The sequence below is a fragment of the Balaenoptera ricei genome, chromosome 10 (assembly GCF_028023285.1).
Source record: "Balaenoptera ricei isolate mBalRic1 chromosome 10, mBalRic1.hap2, whole genome shotgun sequence".
Taxonomy (NCBI): Eukaryota; Metazoa; Chordata; class Mammalia; order Artiodactyla; family Balaenopteridae; genus Balaenoptera; species Balaenoptera ricei.
The window spans coordinates 90481841-90495248 of record NC_082648.1 but is presented as its reverse complement, the minus strand read 5'-3'; the positions used below and the strand labels follow the sequence as shown (position 1 = coordinate 90495248).

General features: G+C 45.1%; 1 protein-coding gene across 2 annotated transcripts in view; it reads right to left on the bottom strand.

Moving 5' to 3' along the window:
- Positions 1–12872, bottom strand: part of TCP11L2 (t-complex 11 like 2) — a 40300-nt gene extending 27428 nt beyond the window's left edge. Inside the window, exons 1-3 of one of the 2 annotated variants that reach the window (XM_059936814.1) lie at positions 12712–12872; positions 4335–4526; positions 849–984 (exon numbers count right to left, since the gene is read on the bottom strand). In XM_059936814.1, the coding sequence (XP_059792797.1) occupies positions 849–984; positions 4335–4491 (293 nt within the window). In that variant the 5' untranslated portion in view covers positions 4492–4526; positions 12712–12872. The remainder of the gene's footprint in view (positions 1–848; positions 985–4334; positions 4527–12711) is intronic. The other variant, XM_059936815.1, reaches the window with a different exon arrangement.
- Positions 12873–13408: the final 536 nt, after the last annotated feature.

Genomic DNA, 13408 nt, shown 5'->3' with positions numbered 1-13408 from the left:
AATATTATATGTTGTCTTAACTGACAGAGAGAATGCCTCCCAATTTATGAATGGCACTGTGAGTTTTAAGATTCAGTGCCGTTATCCATGAGCCAATTTTGCCTCTAAAGATGATTTGCCTGCAGTAATGGCTGCAAGCCTTTTCTCCTCTTTGTCCCAGGGGACCTGTGAGCCACTGAAACCAGAAAGACTGAGGTAGGATATAAGGGCATGGCTCTAACTAGAGATCCCTTGGGCATGAGGTTAACCAGGGGTGCCTATGCAGCTGTGATTCCTCCCTCCAGAGGCTTCTGGATCACCTCTTACCACTTTGGCAGCTCAGCTGCATTTATTTATCTTTCACAACCTGAATATTAGTTTTTAATAAGTCAGGCTGCAAATATTTCTTGAGCAGGTACTACATGTCAGGCACTCTGCTAGGCAATAAGGACAGAGCAAACAATATAGACATAGTTTCTCCATTAATGGGGCTTTTGGTCAAGTGGGAAAGACAGACTTTGAACCTAAAATTATAAGACATCTTAACAAGAGGGAGGTAGAGGGGGCTATAGGAGTCTTTAGAACAGGATTTAATGTAGTCTAGTGGGCTCAGGAATGTCAGGAAAAGCTTCCTTCAGGAAGACATATAAGCTGAATTCTAAAGATTATGAGTAACATATACCCTAGAGGAGTGGTTTTAAAAACAACTGTAAGACCTTGTTAGAGAACTAAATACTGTTATCTCCTAGTGGATATTATACGAGACTGTCCAGGAATCAGTGTGAAAATTTGTGTTCGCAGTACACACACACACACACACACACACAGTCTGCAGCACAGGTTATGCACAACACATGCCTCCAGGTTACCTGTTCTCAGGGAGGGCATCTTGTTTCAATTGAAAGTTCTCATTTACAGCAATCTCGTGAGCAAGAGTCATGTTTGATAAGTTCCTTGTTGCAGCCATCACTTCATCAAATGTTACAACCCTGGGAGGGCTTGTTGCTGAAAGGAAGACAAAAACCAGTTAATGCCCTGGAAGAGGAGTTGTCATCCAATGAAGCCTCCTGATGCACACAGGGTTTAAGTTACTCCAACATATATTTTCAGTAAGAAGAATATATATCAAAATAGATCGATTCCCCTGCTTAATACTTAAGGCTCCAAAAATTTAAGAACTCCTGTGATAGCTTCAGTTACTGTATTGAAAATAAACTGTCGGCCGCTCTCGCCTTCTGAGATGGCCCACGCTCTGTCTGTGGAGCGTGTTTCCCTCTAAATAAATCCACTTCTTACCTATCACCCTGTCTCTCACTGAATTCTTTCTGCAAGGAGACATCAAGAACCTGAGCTTCATTAAGTCCTGACCCAGATACTGAAACCCCCGCCAGGTGGGAGAAGTTAACTATATGCTGCCACAACACTCAGACCCAGGACCGGCTGGAACCAGAAGGTTGATGATGCCGACTCCCACGTACCTCACCACCAGCCAATCAGAAGAAAGCCCGTGAGCTGATCACATCCTCCTCTTTGAACCATTACTATAAGACTCCTCACTACCCCCTCCAGGTCAGGACACTCAGTTTTGAGAGCATTAGCCCTCTGTGGCCCCCTTCGCTTGGCAAAGCAATAAAACTATTCTTTACAACTTCAAAAAAAAAAGAAAGAAAATAAATTGTCAAATGTTTCTGAGAAAATTTTACTAATATAGGCTATTATAAGTTATTTTTAAAAATTAAATCACCTCATTTTTTAGAGAATATTGATATCTGCATTTATTACATGTACTCTACAGGAAATTGATGACTACTTTTTATTCTGTAATTCATAGCTCCCATTAACTTAAGCAGACTCAATATGAACTGATTTTTTAAAACTATAATTTCGAAAAGTATTCGCCGTATAGCACAATTCTAAGTTTTGCTAATTGGTAGTTATCATTTGACTTTGCTGAAGCATAACTTACCTCCTCATAGGACTGTCCTGAGGTGACTAAACAAGATAATTTAAGTAAAGAACATGGTAAGAACTCAATAAATGTAGATAATTAAAATAAAATAAATCTGATAAGCTGATAATCTACTTCTCAGTAGGAAATAGTGGGTAAAGAATTATTGTAGTTATCTGTAAAGATTATTCAAAAAATTATTCTAACACGTCATGTCTTTTTGAAATCGTTGTTGGAACTCTTGGCTTCTGTTAATTAAAAATCATTACCTCAAACAACAATCCTGACTGGCAATACTTCGCTACCTAAAATAATTTATTTTAAAAAAAATTTTTGGCTGCGCCACGTGGCATATAAGATCTTAATTCCCAGACCAGGGATCGAACCTGCACCCCCTGCATTGGAAGCGTGGAGCCTTAACCACTGGACTGCCAGGGAAGTCCTTAAAATAATTTTAGAAATAAGAAGAGGAGGAGGAGGTAGTGGAGAAGGTGGAGGTGGAAGAGGAAGAAGAGGAGGAGGAAGGAATGCTGATATACAATTAGTAAAACCCTTCTTCAGGACACCTAGGTACCCTGCTGGAGACATCAACTCCATGTATAGTATAAAGAGTGAGAAAAAGCACTGAAAGCTGAGGGGCTGCTAATAAATTCTTTTGCCAATTCTCTTTCCCATTAAGATTCTCCTTAAAAATGTCTGTATCCTTTGGTTCAGCAATCCAATTATATCCAAAGGAATTCCTAGAAAGGCTTTATGCACCACAATGTTCATAAAGCACTATTTGTAACAGCAAAAAAAATAAAAAATAAAAAAGGAAATGAACTAAATGCCCAATGATAAATCAGAGGTTAAATAAATTGATGGTATTTTCACTTGGTAAAGTAGTAAGCAGTCATAAGAACGTTTTAAAAAAACATTATCATGAGTAAATGTTTTAGTTATAATAGTAAGTGAAAAAAGTCCACATACATATACATACGTATGTCTATGTGCAGTATGAAGATATGACAAAGCATTATCACCTGTCATCTTTGGGTGACATTATAGGCGATAATTTCTTTTCTTTCTACTTATCTACCTTTCCATTTTTTAAAATGAGAATGTACTAATTTAGAATAAATACATGACAGATGAATGGATAAAGAAGATGTGGCACATATATACAATGGAATATTACTCAGTCATAAAAAGAAACGAAATTGAGTTATTTGTAGTGAGGTGGATGGACCTAGAGTCTGTCATACAGTGTGAAGTAAGTCAGAAAGAGGAAAACAAATACCGTATGCTAACACATATATATGGAATCTTAAAAAAAAAAAAAATGGTCATGAAGAACCTAGGGGCAAGATGGGAATAAAGATGCAGACCTACTAGAGAATGGACTTGAGGACACTGGGAGGGGAAAGGGTAAGCTGGGACAAAGTGAGAGAGTGGCATGGACATATATACACTACCAAATGTAAAATAGATAGCTAGTGGGAAGCAGCCGCATAGCACAGGGAGATCAGCTCGGTGCTTTGTGACCACCTAGAGGGGTGGGATAGGGAGGGTGGGAGGGAGGGAGACACAAGAGGGAAGAGATATGGGGATATATGTATATGTATAACTGATTCACTTTGTTACATAGCAGAAACTAACACACCACTGTAATGCAATTATACTCCAATAAGGATGTTAAAAAAAGAAAATAAATACAAATGAACAAACTTTTTCTGAAGTGGGCATTGATCATATTAAATGCTAGTTGCTTCTCTCTGCATTTGCTTGGGCAGCTTAAGGAGTTATATTTCCTATACAAAATGTCAATTAAAAAGCTAAAAAAAAAAAAAGACAAACACATGGCTTCACACATTTCTAGCTTCCACACACAAAAAAGGAAAAAGACATCTCCCTTCACCATGGCACTCTTTTCATTCCTTCTCATACTCCTAGTGCAGTAATTCTCCTCGTGGGCACTTTTCTGGGGGTGATTTGCACAACAGTTTTTGAAATCAGTAGGAAATCCTTTAGATTATTTCACTTCCTGCCTGACCCTTGAGTTGGGGCAAGTTTCGTTCCACGTAAATAAGAAAGGATCGATTTGAATTTACCCTTGAATGTGGCTCAAAAAATGATCTCAAGAAGGAGTAGCTTTCTGCTAATTGAGAGAGAAGACAGGTGGGGTTAGGAGACCTGATTTATAGCCAAACCAAAGCAGATCAGAGACAGTGATGAAAATAAAAATGGGCAGACTGTAAACTTCAGTGGCAATTTATTGCTGAGAGCGTGTACAAGACAGCTGCAGGGCCCTGGCAGTGCCATTCCAGTACATCTAGAAGGGAAAAGTCAGTACTTTGCTCTCATTCATTTCCGAGTTTTAAAATCCAACATGCGTGTCTAGAACCACCTCCACTCCCCATTGGCTTACAAGCAGGAGAGCTGGATTTGCTAGAAGAGTCGCTTGTAAAGCTCTGCCTGGAGCACTCATAGTCACTGAGTGAAGCCATGCTTTCGGAAAACCGGGAAGAGTCTGAATCGCTTGGCTGGTCCTCGCCCACACACTGCTTCTCACCATTGAAGGGCATTTTGTATCACTGCAGTGTGGGTAAAGAGACAGCACCTGCACAGACAAACAGACCCTGTGTCAACATTCTGCGGTTCTCCCCCCAGTGGTGCTGGCGCTTTGTTCAATGTAGACAGCCGTATCACATGTGTCACAGCACTGGAAAGGCCCCCAGAAGATGACCTCCTTCCTCCCATGGCACCTGGGCCAGGCTATCACTAGGCCTGCAAGACTGCCTTCCAGAAAGGGATTCCACAGCCAAGGTGTGAGCTCACACAGGACATACTTGGTGTGAACGTGGAGCAGCCCCCAGCAATAAAGCATCCTCAAAAAACAATGCGCAGAGCACACACTCTCTCCTCCTGGGGTTGCTAAAGCGTGGGAGGGTAAGAGTGAGAGTGTGGGGCTCTGGGTTTGAAGCTTGTTCTGTCTTTTGACATGTGACCTTGGAGAAGTCACTTAACTCCCTACCTCATGAGTCAAGCTGGGCTGAAAGACTAACCTCATAGGGTTGCTTGAAGATGAAATGGGATTAATCTTATTAAAGTGCTTAGCACAGCATTCAAATGTTTGCTATTATTATTGTTCCTCTTTGTTTTAAATAAAATATTTTTGAAATCAGCCTTTTTAGTTGTCTGTGAGCCTCCTAGGGAAAGAGGAAGACTAATTAAAATTTCTGGTTGGCAAGTATATAGGTTTTTCTCCTCCATTTTCCCATGAACTGTCACGCTATGAAGAGTAAGGCCTGATATTTGGTTTGTACTTTAGACAGTACCCACTGCCATCCAATGAACAAACAGGCACAAAAGATCCTGATTCACAGGTTGGGGGGAGAACAGACACTAGGAGACCTACTGTGCCATAAAGCCAGTCCCTGGACTCTATATCCACGGCTGTTTCTGGGACATCAGATTGCTTCCCAGGGAAGGGCAGGGCAGTTGGGCCCAGTCACCCCCTGGAAAGGAGATCCTGGGTACACAGGATGCTCAGGCCTGACCCCAGGATCCTCAGCCAGGCCTGTGAGGAAGCTGGCCCTGATATGAGTGTGGTGATAGCTGACACCGAGGGGAAACCTGGGCCCGAGGCGAAAGGCACCTCAAATCCTGAACGGATGGTAATGATAGTAAGGGTTCACTGAGTCTCTTTAAACCTGAGCCAGCAATGAGGTACTCAGAGCTTTTAAAGCTCTCAGAACGGGAAACCACAGCTACCCATGGAATGCCTGGAAATGCCTGCAGTTTCTTCAATGACTCCTTTCACGTGTATTAAGTGCCTACCATGCACCAGGCACTGGGAAAAGTAACAGTGAACAAAATACACAGGGCCATCCTCTCATGGCTCTCAAGTCCAGTTACCTAAAATTGTGTGTGCCAGATGCTGGAGGACAAGGAGAGGGAAACCAAGGCATTGCTGAGGAAGCACGAGAAAGGAGAGGCGGGGTTGGGACCAAGGTAGGGGGATCGAGCCTTTGCTGAGAGAAACAGTGCTATTCTTTATCCTTCGGGTGATGACAGAGAAATGGATGGGCCTGAGAGGGACTTACGAAAGGTCAAAACCCAAGGGCACTAGCCCCTGGCCTCACCTAAACAACCTCTCCAGTCCTGCCACTTGTAGAAATGCACCCGTGCTCAGCCTACCACTTTCGCAAACACAAAACCACCAACTTGGAGGCTGCCTCTGCAAAACGAAGGGCAGGCAGTGGGGACGAGCTGCCAGGAAGCTCTCCAGTAGATACACTCGCCTTCTCCTAAAGCCCAGAAGCCAACCACCTCCGACACAGACTGAGGGCCGACCCCTGGCATCCTCAGCAGTGAACTCACCTCCTTTACCCCAGGCAAACTACATTCTCCTTGAGCGTTAACTCCCGTCTGCTGGAAGGGGGACAGGTGGGGGTGGGGATAGAGGACAGAAGAAAGGGGTCTGCTCTAACCCTTTCAATTCCACCGAACCCCAAATCCCAACTGATGCGCTTACCCTTCCCTCTAGCCTTCTCTCTTCGCCAACATCTTACTTCTCACTGATGGCATTTCTCGAAAATGCTAGCTTCTCCAGGAAGCCTTCCCTCTACGCCGTGGCCAGAGCTAAGGGCACTCTTCTTTGTACACCTGCAGCACATTTCTTGTATCTGCGCAATAGTACTTAGACCCTTGTAGCTATTTTCCTCCTGTGGCTACTTCCGACTCTCCTTAATAGGCAGGAACTGTGTCTCGTCCACCATCATCAGCGTCAAGTACGTGACAAATATGCATTTGGTGTTAGCTGAATGGGAATCACTAAATCCCATCTGGTACAGCTGCAGCCAGAACATTTGCAAACTGATATCACTTCACATTTACAGGCCTGTTGCTGTCAAAGTTCAAGGCCTGGAGCAGAGTACCTCCCACCTCAACCTGCTTTATTAGGCTTAAGACTCAATATTCCCTGGTCCTGTCACACTCTTACTAGAAAATCTTAAACTCTGTTTCCAGTTTATTATTTCTTTCATTCATTCAACTGTTACAACTGTGCTGTGACGCTCTGCCCTCAATTTCTCTTCACTTTGGCTATTTTTCCAAGTAAGAGTGAATAAGAGCTTCCATCCATTGGAATTTATGAACTGGGTTAATAGCTATAACTATCCATTTCATTTTTCTACTCCAGCTGAACAGCACACTTCATAGGTTTCTTAACTGTGTTTAACAAGGCAGCTAAGTACAAAGATTAAAAAAAACAAAAAGCTCTAGGTTAGGAGGTAGAAGTCCTGGGTGTAAGGCCTGGGTCTGTTGTTGATTTGCTGCGTGACTTTATCCACATCGAGTCTGCTCTCTTCACCTCATTTTTCGGAGGGGGCTGGGCCAGCTACCAGGTGCCTTTTGGTGAGGAATTGCTAACATGCTATAAACCCAGAGTTCCATGAGGCATCACTAGAAGCTCTGAGAAATTAAATGTGCTCATGGCAGACATACTTAATAACATGCAATTACGCTCTCTTCCAACAATTCACTGGAGGTAGAGTTTCTGGCATAGGGGATGTAACAGAAAATGTAAAAGCATCAAAATGTTTAGAAACTCTTGTTTAGTTAAGCCTCCACATTACAACTGGGTTTTAGTGGATCCAAGCACAAACTTTCTTTGAGGCCGAAATGCACACTATTACTCTATCAAGAAATCGCCTGCGTCCTCATATTAATAATACCTAACTCACAGGGTTGGCGTGAGATTTCATTCAGTCAATCTATGTAGAGTGCCTGGAACAGTGTCTGACACAGAGTAAACAGGATACAGATGTTTGCTATTGTTAGTATTATTTGCTTTAGTAGTTGTTATTATCATCGTTTCAGTCATTAAAAACTCTAGCGGGAAGAATAGTTCTATTCCATGATGATAAAAGCATGTTACCCTACAGATAACAAAGACTGGTATTTAACCTAGGACAGAATTCTTGCATTTGTTAGAAATACAAAAGTCAAAAGCAAATGGCCCATCACGGTGTAAAGCAGTTTTCTGCAAGTTCCTTCACACTTGCTCTTACCTTTCTTGGTCTCGGGTTTCCATACAGGTCATCTGGGGACAAAGCTACTTGACTCAAAGACACTGACGGTAATTAGACTGTTTTTAAAGCTATCTTGGATTCTCTCTTAGAATAGTGATAACGAAAACAGGTTGTTTCTTTAAGAAAGGTAACGTTTCTCATACTGACAAACCTAGATTTACTTAACCTTCACCATTGCGACTCACAAACAAACCAAACAACTTTCCAGGAACACCACTTCTCATCCTACCTGGGAGGATTTACTCACTGGCCAAACGTAAAGTCAATGTGAAGAGAGAAGATAACGCCAAAACAAAGCCTCCGACACTCCAGTGTGTCACTATTCAAAGAGAATAATCACATTTTTCATTGTACCGTTCCACATTTTATAATAATAAAGGCAATATTATGCCATTCCTTCCAAGGTCAATGACTGGGAGACAGCAGGCACTTGAATACTTATTGTTGAATGAATGGCAGTATGACCACTGACATTTTAGAGAGGAGGGAACAGGCACAGAGACCTGAAGGGGCTAGTCCTGTGTTCCAGCACATATGGAGCAGAGATCAGTTTCTAATTTGCCAGTGATCCTCGGGCTGCATCCAGATTACCGACTTTACTTCCTTATTTCCTTTCTGCAGCAAACTCTATCTGCAAATGATCCTGCACTGGTTCAGGATTGCAAAGATCCACCAGTGACAATGCACATGTCACCGAAGCAGTAAGAACACTGGCTCTGGAGCCAGGTGGACGGGATCCTTGATCTCGACTCGACTCGTGATATTTACTGACTGGAGACAGGGAACTTACCATTTATGAATCGGGGACAATATTATTATCTACCTTGTAGAATTGTTGTGAGGATTAATTGAAATAGTCTATGTCAAGTACTTAAACTCCTACTAAGTGCTCGACAGATATCAATTATTATTTTATTCTTATTAGAGGAAGTCATGAATTTAAAAAAATATCAATGTCATAAAAAACAAAGAAAGGTTGAGGATATGTTCCAGATGAAAGGGGACTTGACAACCGAGTGCAATAGATGATCCTAGATTGCATCCTGTACCAAAGAAAAAAATGCTATAAAGAACATTATTACATCAATTGACAACATGGTTACAATACTTGAATCTACTGTCTGTATTACAATGTTAAATTTACTGAAGTTGATAAATGTGCTGTGATTATGCATTTAGGAAAAAAGGCCCGTGATATATGCAACTTTCTCTCCAACGAGAGAGAAAAAGACAAAACAATAAAGCCTATGAAGCAAAAGGTTAATAGGTGAATATGAGTAAAAGGTAGACAATAGGGAGTTCTTTGTACTGTTCTTGTAACTTTTTCTGTAAGTTTGAAATTATTTCCAAGCAAAAGGTTAAAAGAGAAGAAGTACTGAACCAAAAGTTCAAGTCTAATTCAGAACAGCCCAGTCTCCTGTAGTTTTCAGATCTTGATTGTTCCCACCACTACAATAGCTTAGATATACTCTATTACAGAAGCTCTTCTAGACAGTCAAACCCGTCCCAATGTCCTTCTTGAACAGTGCCTAGTGAATAAAACAGGAAATCGTCGAGAGCCCTTCTGAAAAGGCAAAAGAAATCATCCCTTTTAAGAGTTCTTCTCCAGGTGGGTTCCCTTTTCTTAAGAAGTCTCTTGGCAGTGGTTTATAACCCCTCTGTGATCTGGCCTCTGCCCACTTCATTCTGTTACCACTCTCTCCCTAATCCTTCATGCTCTGGACACAACGGCCTTCTTTGGGCTCCTCAGACATGCCAAACTTCCTCCTCTGGAGCACTTGTACCTGCTTTTCTCTTCCAGTGGGATGTTCTTCTCCCTGATCTCTGTGTGGTTGGAGCCTTGTTGTCATTCAGATTTGAAAGCAAATGTTACAACTTCAAAGTGACCTTCCTTAATACCCCCACTAATTCCATTTAAATTCGTCATCTTAGAGCTTAGAACACCACGTGGGATAGAGAAGGAGCTCAGTGAGCATCACTGATGAACAAATTAAGCCATGTTCTATTCAAAAGACAACTTGGGCCGCCCTTCTCCTCTGCCTCACTCACTGCTCATATTCCCATTATGTAGTCATTTAAAGCACGATAGTCGTTTTCTGCAAATCTGCCTCACCGCTAAATTTTAAGCTCCTTGTGTGAAGAAGCTATGTCTCCCTTCTCCAATTCCCAGTGCAAATTAGCAAATTAGCAAAGACTCACAGTCCCAGAGCTTAGAGAAACTCTTATATTGTGCCTTTCCAACCTCCTAATGCTAACTGATAGCAAATAATAACAATTGGGGTTAACAGTTATTGAGTACTTACTATGACTCAGCCCCTATGATAAGTGCTTAAAATGTTTTATCTTCTTGAATCTTCATCATAACCTTGTTAGCTAAGGTATCATCATTATCCCTGTTTTATAGATAAGAACCTGAGGCTCAGAGAGGTTAAGTTATTTGCTCGAGGGTTCATAGCAGCGGCAGAGGCACAACTCTAATCCAGGCAGTGGGTCCTTAAAGCCTGTGCTCTTTACCACTCTAGGATGGCTGGAGAAAATTTGGCGTACTGCTCATTCTTTCCACTCCCACTCTGCCATAGATCTACCCGCTACCATGTGGACACTTGCACATAGGGTAACAAGCTGACCTTACCCCCGGGGTGTCTGCTTAAGTGCTATACCGTGAAGGGCATCACCGAAAGAGTCCATTGACCAAAATTATTCTCAACCACCCCACTAGAGTGACTGAAAATCCTCTATCAGGGAGCCATTCTTTATGCACTGCAAAATCCCTCCTTAAAATCCAAATATTATCAAAAGGGTTAATTGCTTATAGCTAGCATGAGTCAAAAGCATTTTGAAGTGAATTATTCAGATTATCCAGCAGGGCCCTGAGGAATGGAACCCATACAATTAAGGTTAAGTCATGAAAAGAGAAAATTTCAAGAAATATCTAGCGGGTATCGTTCTTCAAGACCAGATCAAGGTCAGCTACAAGGACAAGCATTCATATATTTGTAGTAAAGGGCAGGGAGTCAGAGGAGTAGGACTGGGCCCTGAAGAAAACCATGCAGATGATAAGGAAAAATCTTCATCTTCTGCAAAGTGCTGCTTTAGAACCAGTCCTAAACAGCAGCAGCGCTTAAAAAGTTATTCACACGCAGCAAAGCAAAAACCACAGGGCAGAGAGGTAGGTGCCTGCTCCATTCAGCTAGAGAATACTGGTCTTCATCAAATTAGAGCCAGCAAAGAGCTAGATAAAAGCCAACAAAAGCCAGTCATTGTCCAAAAAAGCAGATGTTCACGCCACACATAACATTACAACGTCAGGGAGAAGGATTTCTAGGCACTTTTCACACCTGAAAACACTTCTTCTCCCACCCCTGGTTGGCCTGTTTTAGTACCTGTTTCCCCCTCTGGGCCCTCAACCCTCCACAAAATGGCATTGAAGCTGCTTCCACACATGACTGGGTATCTTCAGCTCTGGGCCACTTCAAGTCGGGAAAACTCCACGGGCTGCCAGGGTGATAGATGAAATCCCTGGAGGCAAGAGGAAAAGGCAGGCAGAGCGCCTCCTGCAGTGGGAACCACTGTCATAACCTCATTAAGTTTGGCAGGTGGGACAGAGCAAGGTCTCTGACTGGGCTGGAGACCCATGGGACCAAGGGGATCTTGGGGGCCGAGGGGCCGACTGGGGACAAGGACAGCTTGTCTAGTTTCTTCAAGGTGAAAGTAACAGGATAACCATCGAAGACAGCATAAACTTTAGTCACTTGAGGGCCACTCTTCACGCCTGTTTCCACATTTCCATCCTCACCTGTGCTCTATCAAACACTTCTCTTTATCTGAACGAGATTTTTGCACTTAGATACACTTAGTTTGAAAGGAAACTTTATATCATTGTGAAATCTCTCGGTTTAAGGGAACAGTTTTTCTTAATACTAACGAAAACACTTAACCACGTTCGTCCACGTGCCACCTCAAATCATCGCTGTGACCCGAAGTGGCGCCACACAGAGTAGCAGCCTTGGGAAGCACAAGCCATCCCTGACAGCCCCAGGGGTTCGAGCCCGGGCCTGGTGGGCATGTCCCGCCTCTTCCCTGCAACTGAGGGTACAGTCGTGGGGACGCATCTGCACACCCCTCGCCCACGTCCTCTGGGCGCCCCTCCCCTCCAGCAGCACGTTTCCTGTCAAAACAAACCCTTGGGGGAGGGGACGGCGGAGGCCGAGCCGAGCACCGAGGAAACCCAGGCAACAAACCCCAAACACGCACTTGGGGCCCCGCCCGGCCCCGACAGCGACTCAGTTCGCCCACCCGGGCCAGGGGTCGCAGGCCACAGGATGCCCCCTCCCGGAGCCCCGATGGTGGGAAGCCGCTCGCGGCGCGGTCGCTGGCACGGACCCAGGGGGATGTAAGCAGAGGCCAAGCGGCCCCGACCCTGGCGCCTCCAGGGCCCGAAGCCCGCGGTCGCCCCAACACCCACCGTGACCACTCGGCGCCCTCGCCCCGCTCCCACGCGGGACGGCGGTTCGAGGTCAAACAAGGTGATGTGGCGGGTTGGGGGAGCAAGGAGCGGGCCTTTACCGCCCCTGCCCCCGGGTCCCAGGACGGCGCTCCAAGCGGGGGTGGGGGAGACCCTCGGGCTGCCCGGGGGCGACGTGTCCCTCTCCGCCGGCCCGGCCCCATCGCCTCAGAGCCCGCGACCCCCTCCCCCGGAATGGTACGCACCGGCTCCGGCGCGGCGACAGGCGGAGGAGAAAGGCGACTGAATGAGCCCGGTTCAGGAGTCTCTCGGTGTTCCCTCGCCCAGCACGGCACAAACACCTCAGAAGCCCACGAGTCCAGCAACCCTCAACCTCCCCGGTCCCCCACCACGCGGCATTTAAAGGGCCGGGAGGGACTCTAGAGAGGCAGCCACGGCGTAGCCACCACGTAACCGGAGAGAGGGGGGAAGACGGCATCGGGGAGAAGGGGAAATCTAGGGCACTTCAGCTTCGATGTCCGCGCTCTGACAGATCTGACCTAATACAGGACATTTTCCTCATCTTCGGATGAAAGAGGCCAAGGAGAGCTCGGATTGGGTGTGTTCTGGGTGAGAGAGGGAACGGTTCCCCCCCTGTGGGCTGAGAGTGGTGCGGTCCGGGGACTGCTAGGGGCGGGGAGAGAAGTGTTTACGGAACTGGGGCAGCGGTGCCTACCCCAGCTCTCGGTGTTGGAGGCGGGGCCTGTCGGGACGCTGGGGACTGGGCGGAGCGGGGAGTCTGGGGGAGGAGCGGGGATTCTGGGGGCGGAACGGGGATTCTGGTGACAGGGCGGAGGTGCTTGTGGAGCGCTGGATTGACCTCCCCCGACCCCGGGCTCCCGGGGCGCACCACCGTAAGCAATGCTGCTAGGTCCCCGGCCGCGCGTGGAACTTTTACAGCCC